Here is an 18,560-nt window from a genome sequence, read left to right as displayed (position 1 = left end):
TTGAAATGCCATGTGAAAGTCTTGGTGGCTCTTTTTCCTTTGTATCTAAAAACCTCTGAATTGGTGATTCCAGCCTGTTCCACATGCAAAAGGACTCACGGAAGAGAGTTTCAGGATCGTTCCTATTTTTGCTCCATGATCTAATGCAGAGGGGGTGTCAGATCCATCTCAGTGGTTTAGGGGAACAATTTGCAGCTCATGGGAGAAAATTATGCACCCCTCACACCCTGGAGATGACCTTTGAGGCGGAACTCCTGGAGTTGTTGAACTCTCTGCTTCTCGGGAAGAGCTGACCAGCTGGAGCAGGCATTGTAGGGCCCTGGACCTACTATAATTATATATGCATATAATTACAAGACACTCATGACTCCACCACCCAACTTAAAAATGAAAACATTACTGATAACTTTGTCTTCCCTGAAAGGTAACCACAATTCCAAATTTTTTGTTTGTTTCCCTGCTTTTAAAATTATTTTTGATATCCATAAACAATATATTTAGTTTTGCTTGATTTTGAGTATTTTGTTTTGTTTTGGTTTGGTTTGTTTTTTTGAGGAAGATTATCCCTGAGCTGACATCCATGCCTATCTTCCTCTACTTTTTATATGTGGGATGCCTGCCACAGCATGGCTTGACAAGCGGTGTGTATGTCCGCACCCGGGATCCGAACTGGCGAACCCCTGGCCACCTAAGTGGAACATGTGAACTTAACCCCTGCACCACCAGGCCAGCCTCTGGTTTTGAGTTTTATGTAACTGGAACTATACTATATGTCTTCTCTTCTAACTTGCTTTTTTTTAATTAAACTTTATTAAGTTTATTTGTTTTGCTGCATGTAGTTATAATTGAATCATTTTCACAGCTGTATAATATTCCACTGTATGGCTGTGCTATAATCTTTTTAAAAAGTTACTTGAATCATTTATAGTTCTTTGCTATTACAAACAATGCTGCTATGGAAATTATTGCACGTGTCTCCAGTTTTATTTAAGATGCATATCCAGGTATGAAGTTGTTGGTTGGTAGGGTATGTACATGCTCAACTTTACAAGGTAACATTAAATTGTTTCTTAAAGTGCTTGTATCCATTTATACTCCTACCAGCTGAGTATGATAGTTTCCATTCTTCAGCTTCACAGACATTTGGAATTGTCATACTTTGTAATTTCAGCCAATCTGAATTGGCTGTGATGAATACGTGATATCTCATTGTACTTTAATTTGCATTTTCCTTGTTGCTAAAGATACTGCCATTTTTCATATATTGTATTAGCTGTTTGTGTGTTCTTTGATGGGTTGCCTGTTGAACATTTTGCTCATTTTTTTATTAGGTTCTTTCTCTTTTTCCTATCTTTGTAGAAGTTCTTTGTATATTCTGGATATTAATCCCTTATTGACTATATGTCAATAACTTTTCTAAGTTTGTGGATGGTCATTTCACTCTCCATAATAGTATCTTTTGATGAACAGAAGCTCTTAATTTTAATGCTTATTAATCATTTTTTATGAAATCTGGTGTCTTTTAAAAATCCCTACTCCAAAATTATGTAGTCTTCTATATAAAAGATTTTCAAAGCTTTTCCTTTCACATTTAAGTCTGTGATCCATCTGGAATTAATTATTTGTCTATTGATTTTTTCCAGCAACCTTGCTAAATAAACTGCCTTACTAATTCTAATAATTTATCTTGTGTAAATAATTGTGGGGTTTTTTTCCTTTCTAATTCTTATATCTTTTATTTTTCCTGTCCTATTGCACAGTTCAGGACCTCTGAGTAAAAGTAATGATGGTAGACATCTTATGTTTTTTCCATTTTAAAAGGAGCTATATTATTGATTCACAGCTGATACCGTGTTTTTATAGTTTTTTTAGGGTATATACTTTATTGTAACCCCAAAATTTCTTCTATTCCTAGTTTGCTACATTTTATTGTGAAAGTTTGTTGAATTTCATCAAAAAAATATTTGTCATTTAAGATAATTCCTAATTTTCTTTTATTGTTTTACTGTGGTGAATTACATTATGAATTTCCCAATTTTGAATGAAACCTGCATTTCTGAATATACTTGTTTATGATACATTATATTTTTTACATATTGCTAGATTTGATAAACTAATATTTTATGTATGAATTTTGCGTTTTTGTCCATGCCCCATGTTTGTCTAGTGCTATCTTTATCTAGTTTTAGTGTCAAGATTACATTATTCTCATAAAATGTCTTGAGGTGTATTCACTCTTAAATTCTCTGAAAGAGTTTATGTAAGATTGGAGTTATCTGCTGCTTAATGTTTGATGGAACCTGCTTGCAAAATAGTCTAGGGCTGGTGTTTTCTTTGTGGGGTGACTTTTAGCTATTGATATAATTTTTTAATGATTATACTATGACTTATTTTTTAGTTTTGAATTCATTTTGGTAACTGTAGGAGTTTGTCCATTTCACTTATGTTTTCAAATATATTGGCCTAAAGTTTATTTCATAATGTATCTGTCATCTTTTTAAATATCTTTGACAATTGTGTCCCCTTTTTACTCATTTCATTTTATCATCACTCTTTTTGCTTAATCTTGCCATAGTTTTGTTGTTTTCTTGTATCTATTCTCTACTTCCTTGATTTCTACTATTTTCTTTATAATTCCCTTTCTCTCTTTGAATTTGTCCTCTTTTTCTTTGTATAGATTGGATACTTTTATTTTAAACCTTTTTCTATAAACATTTGAGGTTATAATTTCCCTCAAACTACCACTTGGTTGCATCCCATAAGTTTTGATACCTTTTATTTTCATTATTAACTGTTCAAGATATTTTCTGATTTCCATTTTTATTTCTTTGACCCATAGGTATTTTTAGAAGTGTGTTTTTAAATTTTCAAACCTACAAGGAGACGGTTGTTTCTTATTTTCGTTTTTAGTTACCGCTTCAACATTGATTACTAACTACAATGTATTGTGGTCAGAGAATTGATCTGTAAGATACTGCTTCCTTGAAATTTGTGGAGACATGCTTTGTGATCTAGTGTGTCAGTTTTTATGAATATTCTGTGTGTGCTTCAAAATAATATGCCTTCTCCATTTAGCACATGTTCTGTGTATGTCTGTTAGATCATGTCTTCTACATGCTAACATTTTTGTGTGTGTGAGAAAGGGGAGCTTGATCAATTGAGTACTAAGAATGATTTATTAAAACCTCCCATTACAGTATGGGTTTGACTGTTTCTCCCTGTAGGTCTTTCAGTTTGGGATGCATATATTTTGAGGCTATCTTACTGGAACTTTCTGTGTTTAGAACTGTCAAATCTTCCTAGTGAATTGTATCTTTATGAATGTTTAAAGACTATCTTTAGTAATGATTTTTGCCTTAAAAATTTATCTTACCTGGTTTTAATGTAGGTATGCCACTATGGCATGGAACATTTTCCATCCTTTTACTTTTAACCTTTCTTTGTCTTTATATTTTAGGTTTGTCTCTTGTAAACAACATAGGGCTTTTTTTAAAAATTTTTATTGAGTTAATGATAGGTTACAATCTTGAGAAATTTCAGTTGTACATTATTGTTTGTCAGTCGTGTTGTAGGTGCACCCTTCACCCTTTGTGCCCACCTCCCACCCCGCCTTTCCCCTAGTAGCCACTAATCTGTTCTCTTTGTCTACATTTTTAAATTCCTCATATGAGTGAAGTCATACAGAGATTGTCCTTCTCTATCTGGCTTATTTCACTTAACATAATTCCGTCAAGGTCCATCCATGTTGTTGCAAATGGGATGATTTTGTTCTGTTTTATGGCTGAGTAGTATTCCATTGTATATATATATATACCACATCTTCTTTATCCAATCATCTGTTGATGGGCACTTAGGTTGCTTCCATGTCTTGGCTATTGTAAATAATGCTGTAATAAACATTGGGGTGCATGGGACTTTTGGAATTGCTGACTTCAAGCTCTTTGGATAGATACCCAGTAGTGGGAGAGCTGGGTCGTATGGTAGTTCTATTTTTAATTTTTTGAGGAATCTCCATACTTAAACAGTATAGGGCTTTTTTTGTTAATCCGTGTTAATGACTTTTACCTTTTAACGAAGATTTTTAGCCCATTTTTATTGACGTTTAGATTTATTTCTGCCATCTTATTTTGCAATTCTGTCTGTTGCACTTTTTCCAGATTCTTTTTCCTTTCTAGCATTATTTTAGAGATTTTATTTTTCCTTTTTCTCCCAAAGCCCCCAGTACATAATTGTGTATTTTTAGTTGTGGGTCCTTCTAGTTGTGGCATGTGGGATGCTGCCTCAGCATGGCCTGATGAGCGGCGCCATGTCTGCGCCCAGGATCCAAACCGGCGAAACCCTGGGCCGCTGAAGCCGAGTGCACGAACTTACCCACTCGGCCACGGGCCGGCCCTCTAGCATTATTTTAAATTGATCAAGATTCTCCCACTCCTCCTTCCTTTTTCTTTTCATTTAATGGTTCGGAAGTTACATATTTTGTTTCTCTTCTTTTGGTGTTGATCCTAGAACTTTTAACATGAATATTTTAAAATGTTTCAAGTTAATCAATATCTTTAACCTCCTGATCAATACAAGGCCCGTGGAGTGCTTTAACTCCAGTTCTGTCTCCCAAATGACATGCTGCATTTGTCCTGTACTCTGGTTCTATTCAGTGTCTTTTTTCTTAAAGTCACTAAGTCGTTATTATTATTGTGGTATTCAGTCAATACCTGATTACGTTTTCTTTGCTTATCATTTCTTGGCACATCTCTGACCTTCTTTTTTGGATCTTTTTTGTTTTTCCTAAAATACCTTCTTAAGAAGTTCCTATAGTGAGTACCTGCTTTTAGTTAAAGCCCTGACTTTCAGTCTGAAAATGTATTTTATTTTGTCCTCACTCTAAGAAAATAGTGTTACAGGATGTACAAGTCTAGGTTGCCAGTTTTTCTTTCTCACTTTGAGAATATTGTTCCACTTTCACCTATTTCATCCGTTTTATCTCAATTGGTACTCCTCTTGAGATGATATGTTTTCTTTTTGCTACTTGTAAGTCTCCTTAGTTGTTGTTTTTTTTTTAATGCTCTACAGTTTGACTATGATGTGTCCAGATCTGAATTCCTTTTTATTTATCCTCCATGGTGTTTGTGGGCTTTCCGAATCTGAAGATTGGTACTTTTCATCAAAACTGGAAAAATTCATGGCCATTTTCTATTCAGCTATTAGATCTCCCCCATTTTCCCTTTTACCCTGGAACTCCAGTTACATTTATATTGGATCTTACTTTTTTCCTTATTGCCCAAAACTTTCTTCCATATTTTCCACCTCTTCATCTCTCTCTCTGCTGCATTTGTATGTATCTTCAGCTCCATCTTCCAGTCCGCCAATTTCTTTTCTCCTATTCTTTCAGTGGCATTGAGTTTTTTAATTTCAGGGATTTTATTTTTCATCTCTAGAATTCTATTTGGTGCTTTTAAAAATCTGCCTGCTCAGTTTTAATAGTCTGTCCTTTCTAATATTTTTCAATTCCCCCTTTTATTTCTTTACACATACTTTACATTCTGTACCTAATTGTTTCAATATTTGCAGACTTTGCAGTTCAGATTCTGTACTTTTTTTCTGTTGTCCCTTGCTAATGGTGACTTAATTCTTCTGCGTTTACTGATATTTTTATTATGAACCTATGTTACTTAAAATCTTCCCTGTGGGGGCGGGGGGCGGGGGGGATTCTTTGTGGCCTGTGTTTAAAGTACATTCTTCCAGAAAGAGTTTGTATTTTCTGCTGGTAGACACATTGGACATTTTAAATTTAGCTTGAGGACTTTTGGTCCACACAGTAGAGTTCTGGCCTCATACCCACAAGATAAAAACTCTTACGGGAGGCTTTTCTTGCCTCCCATTCCATGTGGGCTGAGGTGAAGGCTGCCTTTTACCCCCACTGTCTGCCTGTGAGGGGCGCTTGGTTTCCCTAGGTCCCCATGGAGGATGCCTTCACTCAAGAGTCCTACATTTTTTTTACACAGCATTTTTACATTTCTTCGTTCCTCGTGGCTTGTTAGCTGCGTGTTTGGTGCTTGTAGATTATGAGCTTCTACTCAGAGATTTGCTTTTAAGACTTCTGCTGGGAGCCTGGGGGCCAGTACACCTGAGGCCACTTTAACCCCCTTCAAGAGGACGCAGTAACCATGGAGCTGCCAAAATCCATCTTCCCACCCACCCACCCCCGCTACCACCGTAAGTTTGGGCTCCTGTCCCAGTGCTGGTGTAGGCGTTTGCTCCATGGAAACTCTGGCTTTCTTGATTGCCTACTGATCACAATTCACATTTTGTTCCTTTATTTTTTAATGTTTTTGTCTGTGTATGTGAAGTTCTTTTGATACGTGTGTATCTATGTGGGTCTCTAAGATTCACCTTATTTTCTAGTGAACCCAGTAATATGTTTAAAATTTGTTGCTGTCCTTTATCCAGGATCTTTTGTGCGATAGTTGGGAGAATGCGGTCCGGATGTCTTCTCAGCCACGCAGCTAGCAGGGGAAGCCTCAGGTCGTCTCTTCTCTTCCGCATCTTTCTGCCTGTGGTGGGTTCGGGCAGAAGCATGGCACTGGCTCCAGCTCTAGGACTACCCCTACAGTCCCGCTAATTCCACCTGCATCTTTTCACGCTTGGCGAAAGATTAGCGTTCTTAAGTAAATCCCTTGGGAGGACAACTTCATCCTAAATGATAGCCTCTAGATTTAAAGCCATTGGTTCCAGAGACAATTCTAGAGCACAGGTGAGGTGGAGGGACACGTGCTGATTATACTATAAAGGGACGAATAGTGAACCAGAAGAGAACATGGCAGAGCGGCCACATCTTCTCAGAAGCTCTACCTTAACTTGTTAGTTACAGGCATTGCTCAGTCTTGGCCCGAACTAATGTAATTTCTCATCTTTTATGTTTGATATTTCCCATCTATTTGACAAGAGAAGGAATACTAGATTTTTATTTGAATTAATAACACGTGGTTTTGTTGAGGCTTAGTGAAATTGGGTGACTTTAATTTACACTAACGTGATAATTGTGGGTATTGTTACATATAAATTCAGCTAAAACTGAAAAATTGCAGGCATTTCAGATGTATCACGTGTTCATTTTAGTGAATGACTTTTGAGGAGGTGGTTAGAAATTTGCCTTCCAACGTGCTCCGGATGGCTGGTTTCTGCTTTTAAGCTTTTGGCACCCTGTAATGACAACCCCTGCCTCAGGAGGTGTTTGACACCAAGTCATTGCAGCTGGCTTGCACCATCATGAACAACATTGCATCAAGTTATTAATAATTGAAGGAGCTTGTCCCTTCCTGCTGAGTCTGTGTGTAATTTATGGATTATGAGCCCATGCTAAAATCTCAGGGAAAGTTAATTTTATCAAGTGAGAGAGAGACATTTATATTTTAATTCTAAGTCTCTGAGGCTACTTCTGTGTACCTGTTTTCATCCAGAAATATTGTCAGTGGGTATATTGGTTTCCTGTCTTCAGCGCAGTAAACGTCCTTCCCAGGGGAGACAAGGAGGCATTTCAAATTCCTGTTTGAACCGTCTTTGAGAACTAGCTGGGCCACCTGGACCAGTCATGGGGTTCTCGGAGTTTCTGTTTATCTGTAAAACGATTGAGCTAGGCGAGTGTTCCAGGGTTTGAGTTATGGAATGACTGTTGGCAAGCAGTGTGATTCACGGCTGGGGAAGTCATCTTCCTTTCTGCTCTCTAATTCCTGCAAGCTCTTTAGGAAGAAAGTCTCAGCTTGGTTCTAGGGCGTGTTAGTACCTCTCTAAGACTTGCTTATCTTGTTTGGGGTCTCAGGCTCTAAACCTTCCTTCTGGTAACAGTATGGAGCTAAAATGTTACATCATTGCTTTCATTCTAGTGTATTTCTCCTACCCCAAACTTTTCATTTAAAAAATGTTTAAACCTATGGAAAGGAGAAAGGAAAAGCACAATGAGCACCACGTGCCTTTCGCCTAGATTCACTAAGAACTAACTTTTTGCAACACTTGCCTCATTTCTTACTTGTTTGCTCTGTGACTCTCTCCCTATGTGTTCCCGGAAGGTGTCACATTCTGCTTAACTGTGATGGTGGAGTAAATCATAAACTCCATGTGATTAAAAAATGAGGATTCAGAACTGAATTGATTTTCTAAAAGCCAAACATGGCCCAGTTTCCTCGTCCCAGTGTAGTTGGGTTCGCTCTGAAACTGTTGTATGTGGGTTCAGTAGGCTAATTGTTTTGGGTTTTACAGAAACAACAAAGACCAAGAGAACCATTACAAGACTTTCGTTTTCATTTGCTTTAATAACTAGCGATAGCTACCTATACAATTAATTACATTTAGCTAGTTTCGTATTTGGTAATACCTCAAAGTAATCTTTTCCTAGGCACGTTTATGCACTCAAGACAAAGCCAAGAAACAGCGCGTCTGCAGAAAACAGATATCGTGGAGGCCATTCCCCAGGCTCGGGCCGTGTTTACGGGCAAGCCCGTGAGGAATTTCACTCTCAGGGCTCTTAGACTTACCTTATGCTGCGTTCCCATAAGCCTCCTGACCCAGAATAGAAAGCAAAAACCAGACTGCTCAGGGCGAGCATGTCACAGCAGCAGGAAGCAGTGCAGAGCCATCTGACGGCAAGAGAAGAGACCGAGTCAGAATTCTCAAGCACCACTAGGAACCGTCCTCTGTGCTCTCGCTTCTTTTCATTGTATCATCTCACTGCCACTAAGGTAGATGAGGAGCCTGCTGAACGTCACTAAAACAATGCTGGGACATGAACAAAAGCCTGTCTGTCTTGAAAGCCAGGGTCTTTCTATAAGGATTGGGGGGAGGTGGTGGAGATCTGGGATCATAGAGTGCAGGGCACAAGCTGGAGCCTGCAAGGACTTCCTTGTGCAAATGCACACGTTGTAATTGTTGGGGTTTAGCATGATGATCTTGAGGCATCCAGCAAAGGCTGGATTGTGATTACGGTCCTCATGCATTTTGCTGGTGCACGTCACAGTGGGGATTCTCACCACCAGCTTAAATTTAGCAGAGCACCAACAGACCCTGGGACACCGGAAGGAGGGAGACCCCTTGGCTTCACTCCCTGGCTTCACTCCCTGCTACACCATTTACACCAGCGACTCTCCTCCCCTTTCACTTGCTGTCTGGGCTGCAACCAGGGTCTTGCTGAGCCTCAAGACCCACAGGGGTGGCAGGAGAGAAAGGGGAGGGCTCACAGCCCAATCTCATTGGTGGGCCCAATCTCATAGCCTTTCCGTTGGTCTGTATCCTCTAGGAGTGTCCTGTAAGGCAAGTTGGTGGAGACCCACAGTCATCTTCCCAAACTTCCTGCTCTTTGCCACACCATTCCATCTGCTCCTCTGTATGTCTGTTGTGTGTCTGCTTTGTGCACATATCGGTGACTGGGTCCTGTCTTGTGGAGCCAACACTCCACTGGGAAGCACAGACACTGAAGAAGTCGTCACACAGTTCGTGAAGATGATGGGAAGTGCTCCCTAAGGAGAGGCTGTAGGAGTGCCTACAGTGGGGTTGTGTGGAAAGGAAAAGGGTGCTCCTGTTCCCCAGATCTCCTAGAAATCTCCAGTCAGGCAGATGAGCTTAGAGGAAATGGGGCTGGCGCGGAGCAATAGAACATCTCTCCTCGTTCCCAAAACCGTCGGCACTCACGTCCACGTTCAGATGCCCTGTCTTCCACAGACCTTTCCTGGCGCCCTCCCTGTGTCCCTCCAGCTATAAGTAACTCTTCCCTCCTGCAAGTGTTCATCTCTGATCGCTGCCCCTTCTGAGCACCTGCTGTGTGCCAGGCACCATCAGAATCACAGCTGCCGTCCGGACAGAACTGGTGCCCGCCCCAAGGCATGTGTGGCCTAACCAGGGCTGAGCATCAGTCCTTGCTCTTATGCCAGGCGCTGGTCCAGACACCTGCAGGCATTCACTCACATCCTCAGCCCAACTACCCCGTGAAGGGGGTGTGGTTGCTGTTCCCACATAGCTGATGAAGAAGCACAAGGGAGGCCAGTTCGTTGCCCAGACTTAAAGAGCTGATAAAATAATCAGAAGTGTGATGAGTGCTCTTGGGTCGTGATGGGATCGTATAGCAGGGAACGTAGTTACAGGGCAAAAAGGGAGAGTTGGTCTGCTGATGTTGCTGAGCACTCAAGCTGAAGAGTCAGACTGATTCTCATCCCAGTTCTGCTGCCAATTAGCTGTATGGCTTTAAGTAAATCACTAAACTTCTCCAGACCTCACTTCCAGCGTCTTTAAGAAAGGATGCTAATATCCGCCTTAAAGAGTTAAATGCAGTCATGTATCACACGGCACCTGGCAGGTGGTAAGTTTAGGAGATGGTAGCTTACTACTTTCTCATCGGTCATCTAACCATAACTTGTTTCTCTGCTTGACTGTAAGCATCTTTGTGAGCATGTGTATCTGATTCCACCTTAGATGCCTCCCCCAGGATCCTCCCTAAGCCCGTGCATTTATATTAGGTGTGAGGTGAATGTTCATCAAATGAATGAATGAGGGAGAGAGTGTGTGAGTGCCACGTGGTGGGTATCTCTTTTTGCTGAACACCGGATTTAGTCTCTGACAAGACTCCTAACGTAGCAGCATTAGAGGAGAGCGGGCTTTTTTCTCTGAAGTACCCAGCCAGCATCGCCCAGCGGTGTTTATCTACTCCACAGTGTTGGTGGGTATGTGAAACCAAGCTCAGCTTGATTTTTATGGTTTAGTATAAGAGATTGCATTTCCACCACTGTCACTTCAGAGTGTTGTTTTGACGTCTCAGCTGCACAAATTGAGTGAAAATGCCATCGATGGGAGATAAACAGGGAAGACCGGTGTCAGGATTTAGGACCCTGTCTGCAAATCAGAGCCACCTGTTGCCCCACAGTTGGCAAATTGCTGGATTGAACGTCAGAGGATCTGATGTGTGAACGCAGGGGGGCTGCCAGGTGTCTCTCCAGGGCGAGTTTAATCCATGTCCTCTCTTTGTCTCCTGTCCCTCCCCCACTGCCCTCATCCTGCAGGAACGGCCTCACCAGCTGCCGGATGCGGACTGAGAGCGAGCCATCGTGCGGCTCCCCGGTGGTCAGCGGAGACCCCAAAGAGGATCACAACTATAGCAGTGCCAAATCCTCCACCGCCAGGAGCGCCTCCCCCGCCAGCGACTCAGTTTCTTCCTCCTCCGCCGACGACCACTACGAGTTTGCCCCCAAGGGGAGCCAGGAGGGCAGCGAAGGCAGCGAGGGGAGCTTCCAGAGCCACGAGAGCCACAGCGAGACGGAGGAGGACGACAGGAAACACAGCCCCAAGGAGGCCAAGGATGCGCTGGGGGACAGCGGCTACGCATCCCAGCACAAGAAGCGCCAGCACTTCGCCAAGGCAAGGAAGGTCCCCAGCGACACGCTGCCCCTCAAAAAGAGACGCACGGAGAAGCCCCCCGAGAGTGATGATGAGGAGATGAAAGAGGCCGCCGGGTCGCTCCTGCACTTGGCAGGGATCCGGTCCTGTTTGAATAACATCACCAATCGGACGGCAAAGGGGCAGAAAGAGCAAAAGGAAACCACAAAAAATTAAAAAACAAGTCACCGATTTGTTTTGAACTTATGGCCATTTGGTTTCAGCATGTCAGGAGATTTCTAATGATTTGTGGCAATATCAGCAATTTATTCTTTTTTTTTTTTTTTGGTTTGATTTTCTTTCTTTTCTTTCCTTTTTTTTTTTTAATTTGCCCCCCTCCTTTGTTTTGGACCCTTAAGAATTTTATTTTTAAAGGAGATTGAAGCCATAGGACTCATACTGACACTCAGCTGTTTTACAAAAGCTTTTCATTATCTGAAGATGTAACCGAAAAAGCCAAAATGACCATTTCTTCCTCCGGCTTGTCAGAAACACGTGGCTGAGTCCGCAGGGATGTCGACGATAATGCCGCGGGATACACACCCAGCACCCAGAAGGCACGTGTGCAAAGTAACCATCCATCAGGCCCAACCCTTAGGTTTAAAAGGTCAGGATGTCCACCCAGTTGGGTTCACTGAGTGAATATGCATAAGGCAATTGGCAAGAAGGGAGAACCCCTTGTCCTCGATAGGAGCCGGCCCAAGGTTGTGGCCCCTGGCATCCAACTGTGCCGGGAAAACCCTTGGCGTTGCCACGCAGCGTGCACAGGGGGGTGGTCTCCAGTCCTCTGTGCTTCTTAACCTGAAGCCTAGGAACATCTTCCAAGGTGGACACTCAACCGTTCATATACACCAGGTGTCAGTGACTAATGAGAAGAAACGGGGTCAATTTTTAGTGATGTTGCTAATCATTGAATTCTGTTCTGTATTAAGAGAAAATCCACAAGCCATAAGCCTGAAGGTTGGCCCTGCACGTGCGTGCGCGCGCACACACACACACACACAAGAGAAAGAGAGAGTGAGAGAAAACTGTTACAGAAAACAAGCTATGTCTTCTTCACTGCCCAAATGAAAATCAAGTTCAAGAAATTGCAGTTAGCTGTTAAGGAAGGAAATAATGGTACACATCTTTTTCTGTCTGTCAAAACTATTTGATCCAAGTGAAAACAAAAACAGAATGCTACGGAACCTGCCATTAGTATTGCAGTGTATTTTTAAAAGATTATTAAAGGCACATTGATGGACAAAAAAAATTAAAACATGGCAAAAAAAGAAAAAAAAAATGTCAAACTCCTATACTGCCCTCGACATGGAGTTTGCAGTTAATGTCAGTCAGGATTCATCTTTGCGAAAATCAGTGATTTCCACATTCAGCCAGTGTAGCCAGCAGAAATTTCTGATCCACAATGCATGGATTCCTTTGAAAAAAGAAAAAAAGAGAAAAAAAATCACAAAAACACAAACTTTTTTTTATTCAAAAATAACAAAGTTCTTGTAAGGTAAATAATGTATTTAGCATGAAGCATGAATTATTTTCATATAAATATAGAAACTAGAGAAAAGGCTATGCCTCTAATTTTTAAGCCCTTAGGCTTAGAGATTCTTTTGGTTTTCTTTTTTCTTTTTTTCTTTCTTTCTTTAATTTTTTTTTTTTTTTTGGATTTTTTTTCCGATTATTTTGTTTTGGTTTTTTGAAGCAGGTGTTTAAGGTTTAACCTTCTTCAGGGACAAATTCTGACTGTTGGGGAACTTATTCTGCAATATAAAAATATCTTCATGTTCTGGTAGGGCCTGGATGGTGGAGCTCTGTACTGCCTTGTCTGCACTTCAGCCCCCGACCCCCTCTGATTCTCTGTTGAAAGTGTGTCCTTTCTCTCTGTCTGTACATGTTTACCATGACGCAATAATTCGAGGGCAAACAGTAGTGAGTGTGTATGATAGAATCAGGAGAACTGTGGGAGGCTGACTTGAGAAAACCATTACCGTCATTTGGTTCTAGGAAAAAGGCAGTGACTAATTATGCAAATTCACCAGGAGAAGGGGAAACACACTAATGGGCCTTATTGGATGAGGGTGTGAGTTAGGGTACACATGAAGGAGGAAGTGACACAGGTGTTGGAAGGACCAGCCCCAGACTTTTTCCTGTGATGGCATCTCACAGGAGGAAGGAGGGGCCGGCCATCCCTACCACCTCAGCACATGAACCAACCTGGAAGTGAGCCCACCTAGATTGTGAGAGCTGAATTTAGACAACCGGACGATGTCACGCAGACCAGAAACTCCTGTTATCTTTGCCTAAAATAAATTATTTGGGGAGATCCAAAGAGAAATCTGTAAAAGAATGTGATCTTCCACCCATGGAGGGGAATTTTAAAACACAAACAAAAACACCCACTCCCTTGGCTCAGGATATGATGCTGAGGGAGATGGAGGGAGTTGGGGTGAGGTTGATTTTTAGAAGTGGGACAGTTTGGGCCAATGTGAAACCCGTCTGCCAGCACCAAGGCACTGTGAGAACCTCCATCGACCGGGACAGTGGAAATTAACTGGTGCATGTCCCAAGCTTATCTTCCTCTGTGTTGCTGATGAGAGAACTTTAAAAAAAACCTACACCTGTACAACAGGTGGGATTCGTTACCTGAACCTGAATACTTCCAGCCTGTCTGTTCAGGGTCTAGATGGGAATAATGTATTTTTGAAGTAGTCTGTTCCCTCCGTCTCCCCAAACATCTGACACCCCAAAAGCCATCCACAGCTGTGGAACCTGAGCTACACTATGCTTAGTGTCAGCTGACCAAGTCGAGAAGGCCCTCACCTCAGTTCCCCACTCTCACCCCACCCCCAAGATGAGCTTCAGACTTCCCTCCTGAAAGGCAGAGGTAAACATTCAGGACCGTTTCTGGCAGGGGACTTCTTCCAGTTAAAACCCCCACAGTGGGCTGTCTCCCCTCATTTCCTTTTTCTAAAGGAGCAAAGGCCTCTTTTAGAAAATAATAAAATGCAATGTGTGTGATTTACTTTTCTGATCTCTTTCAGAAATAGATAAATATCTTATAAAAGTGTGTTCTTAACTCCAGAACCACTCTTTTTGCATAAATACCTCATCGGGCAGCTTTCTAAGTGTTATTTTCCTGAGTCTCCCTCAGCACCTTTTAGGAGCCACTGGGAGTCTCATAGGGGAAACTTTAGTGAGGGTACTTTTTTCTATTTTTCTTCTGTTTTTGGAGGCATACACATTATGCATAACCAAAACAATGGCTCAATTGTGTTTAACTTTGTATCTTGATTGTTGAGAAAAAAAAAAAAGTATCGATGTGTATGTGGCCATTTGTAGTGAATTCATTGCGGAATGAGGCTGTCCATGTCTTTACCAAGCCAAGGGGCTGGAGGTACCCTCTTACTCCCTCCTCCAAGAGCAGTAGAGAATTTAAGCACAAGCCTATTTGTGAAAGAATATTTTGCTCAAGTGTAATTCACTTTAGTCTTGGAATTCCTTCCCAAACGTCAGGTGTTTCTTTTAGCTTCCAAACTAGCCTGTGTATTCATTAGTCTGACGGATCGCCTGAGCACCATTCAAGGGGTGTGGTATTTTTGCTTTCATTTCTCCTGCTAGGAGAAGTGGCATTTCATGTGTCATTCCAGTATCTCACATACTCACATGGGGCAGGGGGGAGGGGAAACGGGGAACTATAGCAATATTTAAAGATGCTTTGGAAAACAACCGTGAACACATCAACGCCATAACATCTACCATTACTTGCTGTTGGCCCTTGGACACATTTAAGAGAAAGAGACGGTAGCTCTTTTTTCTTAAATGATAAACACATAGACAGTTATTTTTATGCTACTATAATTGTCTTATCTTTATCTAGTACTACGTGGAAAGGGTTTGCATCATAGATTTTTCCCAGCCTTATAATATACCATAAGCTCCTACTTCCCTTCCCTCTCTTTAATCAGTATACTTTCAAGAGTTCTTTGGTAAAGCTCTCTCTGAAACGAAAATGAAACAAACCCACATTTAGATGGTGGTATGAGAAAACCATTGCCGTGACAATGGTGGCAGGTTTCAGTCTTGGGGCTGAGTTTTTAAGAAAGAATGTGTCAGAGGCCTTTCCCCAGAACTGATTTTTCTTGTAGAAGCATTTAGGGTGTCTGGCCTTTGCTGGGCATAGCGGTTACCACCACGGGGCGTTCCGGAGGAAGCCATTGCACTGAATGGCGTTGTGCCTGACGGACAGCTTCAGGCTGTGGGCTCTCTTAGATCAAAAACCGTGCAGATGGCTTTTGTGCCCAGTTCAGTCTTGGGACACCAGGACTGCTCAGCGCCACGTGCCACCGATCACGTTTCAAATACCCCACACCGCGTGTGTGGGCCCTTAGCTTCTCATTGAAGGGCTCTCAGAGAAGGAATCAGAGTTACGTACAGGTGACCCCCATGGGAGGCTTTCCATATGGGATTGGATTAAATTCAATGTGACTTCTCTTTCCCTTTAAACTTGATTCAGGTTGGGACTCATTTCTTTCTGGTGGATCACAGCTGCCCAGATGTTGCAATTTATTTTTATGTTTCTGTAGAGAAGTATTTTTCTTTCATCTTCAGGATTTTTGCCACCAAAAGAACACATTTGAACTCTGTGTCCCCTCTTGATTGTGACTTACCAGTGTTGACAGTTAAATCCTTAGTGTCGTAGGTCCCAGCCCTCCAATACTATATCAAACACTGTTATGCACATAATGCAGCACTGTGATCTAATTTAAATAATACTTTTTTATTATTTATACTACTATATATAATATACATCAACACTTTTGCTATATAACCTAAGTGATAACCCTCTTTTAGTTACCTGCCAAACTCGGGACTTTGGTTTATATTGCAGTTAACACAGTTACAAACTTGTAATGGTGTCTTTTTCTTTGTAACGGAATGTGTAAATCAAAGTATATACTTTGTGTGGTGTTCCTGTTTCTGGAGTTTCATGAGGATTTACACATGGCATTCAGTGTTCTGTATAGACCCGCCTACCTTTGTGAATCATCTGTTGACCCCTCTTCCTTTGAGAGAGCACCAGCCGTGGTGGTTCACTCCTTGTTTTTTCTCTCTCCTACTGGTTATCCTTGAATTAAGCACAGACTCATCAGCTCGGTTGCTTTATCATGAATAATGCGTGTGACTTGCGATTCTTCCACAGTTCAGCAAACAAGTGCTAGCTTCACTGACCAAAAATTAAGGAAGGAAAATACGATTTTTTTAAAACGATCCATCTTTTAACGGCCGAAACCGATGTGTCTATGGTGCTGTATCTTGCTGTCTGTCGTACTTTGAAAATCAGACCTAGGTGAAAGATCACTTCTGGCTTACTGTGATACGTTCACAAGTACCCTTCCTGTTCGTTTCGTTAGCGTTGAAATCAAGACTATTTATTTGGGATATATACAACAGTGTTTTCCGCTGTATTTCATTTGCAAAAGTTGAGAACAGCCTTTCCTACCTTTTGCAAATAATTGATATTCCATATTGGATTCTCAAAGACTTCGATATGGTGAACTTATCAAACCTAGAAATTGTATTTCATCCTTTCATGACTGTGGCCTGAGTTCCTCAACCCCTCCCCCCCTTTTTAGGTGAAACTTAGCACAATTTCAGTTATTTAAACATTAAGCATTTCTTGAGTATGTGTGTTGAGGCCATCAAAGCTCATAGCTGATTCAGTAACCAGTTTCATGCTGTGTCATTCACACTCACTACTTACACTGCCATGGTGAAAATGTGGAGGAAAAAAGTATCCGTGTGTGTCTGGGAAGCATTATACACTTGTACATTTTTTTATACTCTGATTCTGTAACATTTCTGAGTTTTGTTTCTGTTTTACAGAAAAAAAAAAGTGATAAAGCAATCAGAAGATCAAGAGGTTTACTATCGATGCTTGGGGTCATCTGACCTTTGCTGGCCAATATATCTACATGGCCAAATTAATTCACTAGAGTAATAATTTTTCAAAAGCCAATTTTTTTTCTGTATGAAACTGCCAATATCATGAATAGAAAGGGAGAACCATAAAGGAGAAAGAAGGTGACGTGCAGTTGCGTTTGTGTTACCTAGAGGAGCAGTGTGGAGGCAGGCGCGATCAGCCCAGCTGTAGGGACCTGATGGTGTTGCTTTGGAGGGATCCATACTTGCATTTCGCATTCTTCATATGTAATCATATTGCCAAAGACAAAACTATTTCATCATTTATTGTAAATAACACTTTCCCCCAGACCTACCATAACGTTTCTGTGATGTATTGTCTTCCAGTTGCAATAAAAATTACTGAGTTGCATCAATTGAAGAAAAATGCCGCATTGTCTTGTGTGCACTGCGTCTCCATATGCAAATACTGAGCAGTAAAATCGTTTCTATTTCTTATCTGCGCTAGGTTGTGTGTTCCGTTTTTTACAGTCTGGTTTTAGGATCTCAGCTACACTTAGTGTACCCATCCTCTTGCATGCTTCCCTTTTGGTGGAAAGTGACACACTTTTCTGCAAATACACAAGTGCACAGGCAGAGGCTGGGCTCCCCTGTGGATCTCAGGAGAATTCCAGCTCTGGTCTAACAAGCTGTTGGACAGCAAGCCTCCCATCACAGGCCTTGGGGCTTGTGGCTACGACGGACTGTGCCTTTCATTTGAAGTTGACAAACAATAAACCAAAATTGTACTTTAGACTGGAGCCTGCAGCCCTGTCCCAGGTCCTAAGGGTTTCTCATGATGACTTTCCTAACCCTGAGACTTTCGTCTTCCAGGATTTCATCCAGCACCACTCATATAGTCGCTTGCCACCACACATGCCACCCAAGAGCCAACAAGGAGCTGGATGGGGGAGAGGGGTAGTTGAGACAAGTAATAGATCTCAGGGCACCAGTCACTGTGCCGGAGGAGCAGAAAGATGACATTCTCCCAGAGCTTTTCTGGTTCCTTTTGTGATGATTTTGTTTCAGTGATTGTACATCCATAGAGCTCACCACCAGCAGCAGCGACCCCAGTAGAGCTGGCCTCTGCCACCACCCTTTTGCCGGGCCCCCAAATCCACAGTTGTCTTCTAGCTGCCCAGGCTGTACCTCCTGTGGTCAAGGTGTTACTGTAAGGCCAGGAGGCCCACCTATTCAAA

The 18,560-nt window shown here is 41.7% G+C and overlaps 1 protein-coding gene across 15 annotated transcripts in view; it reads left to right on the top strand.

Moving 5' to 3' along the window:
• FOXN3 (forkhead box N3) overlaps positions 1-17,738 on the top strand; it is a 390,902-nt gene extending 373,164 nt beyond the window's left edge. For 9 of the 15 annotated variants that reach the window (XM_023628249.2, XM_023628248.2, XM_070249753.1 and 6 more), the window contains one exon: positions 11,037-12,896. In XM_023628249.2, the coding sequence (XP_023484017.1) occupies positions 11,037-11,586 (550 nt within the window). In that variant the 3' untranslated portion in view covers positions 11,587-12,896. Of the gene's footprint in view, positions 1-11,036 lie in introns of all 15 variants that reach the window. The other 6 variants (XM_023628246.2, XM_070249747.1, XM_070249746.1 and 3 more) reach the window with 1 other exon arrangement.
• Positions 17,739-18,560: the final 822 nt, after the last annotated feature.

This window comes from Equus caballus, chromosome 24 (assembly GCF_041296265.1).
Source record: "Equus caballus isolate H_3958 breed thoroughbred chromosome 24, TB-T2T, whole genome shotgun sequence".
In the NCBI taxonomy this organism is placed as follows: domain Eukaryota; kingdom Metazoa; phylum Chordata; class Mammalia; order Perissodactyla; family Equidae; genus Equus; species Equus caballus.
The sequence above is the reverse complement of the archived record's forward strand: the minus strand, read 5'-3'. Positions and strand labels throughout refer to the sequence as shown.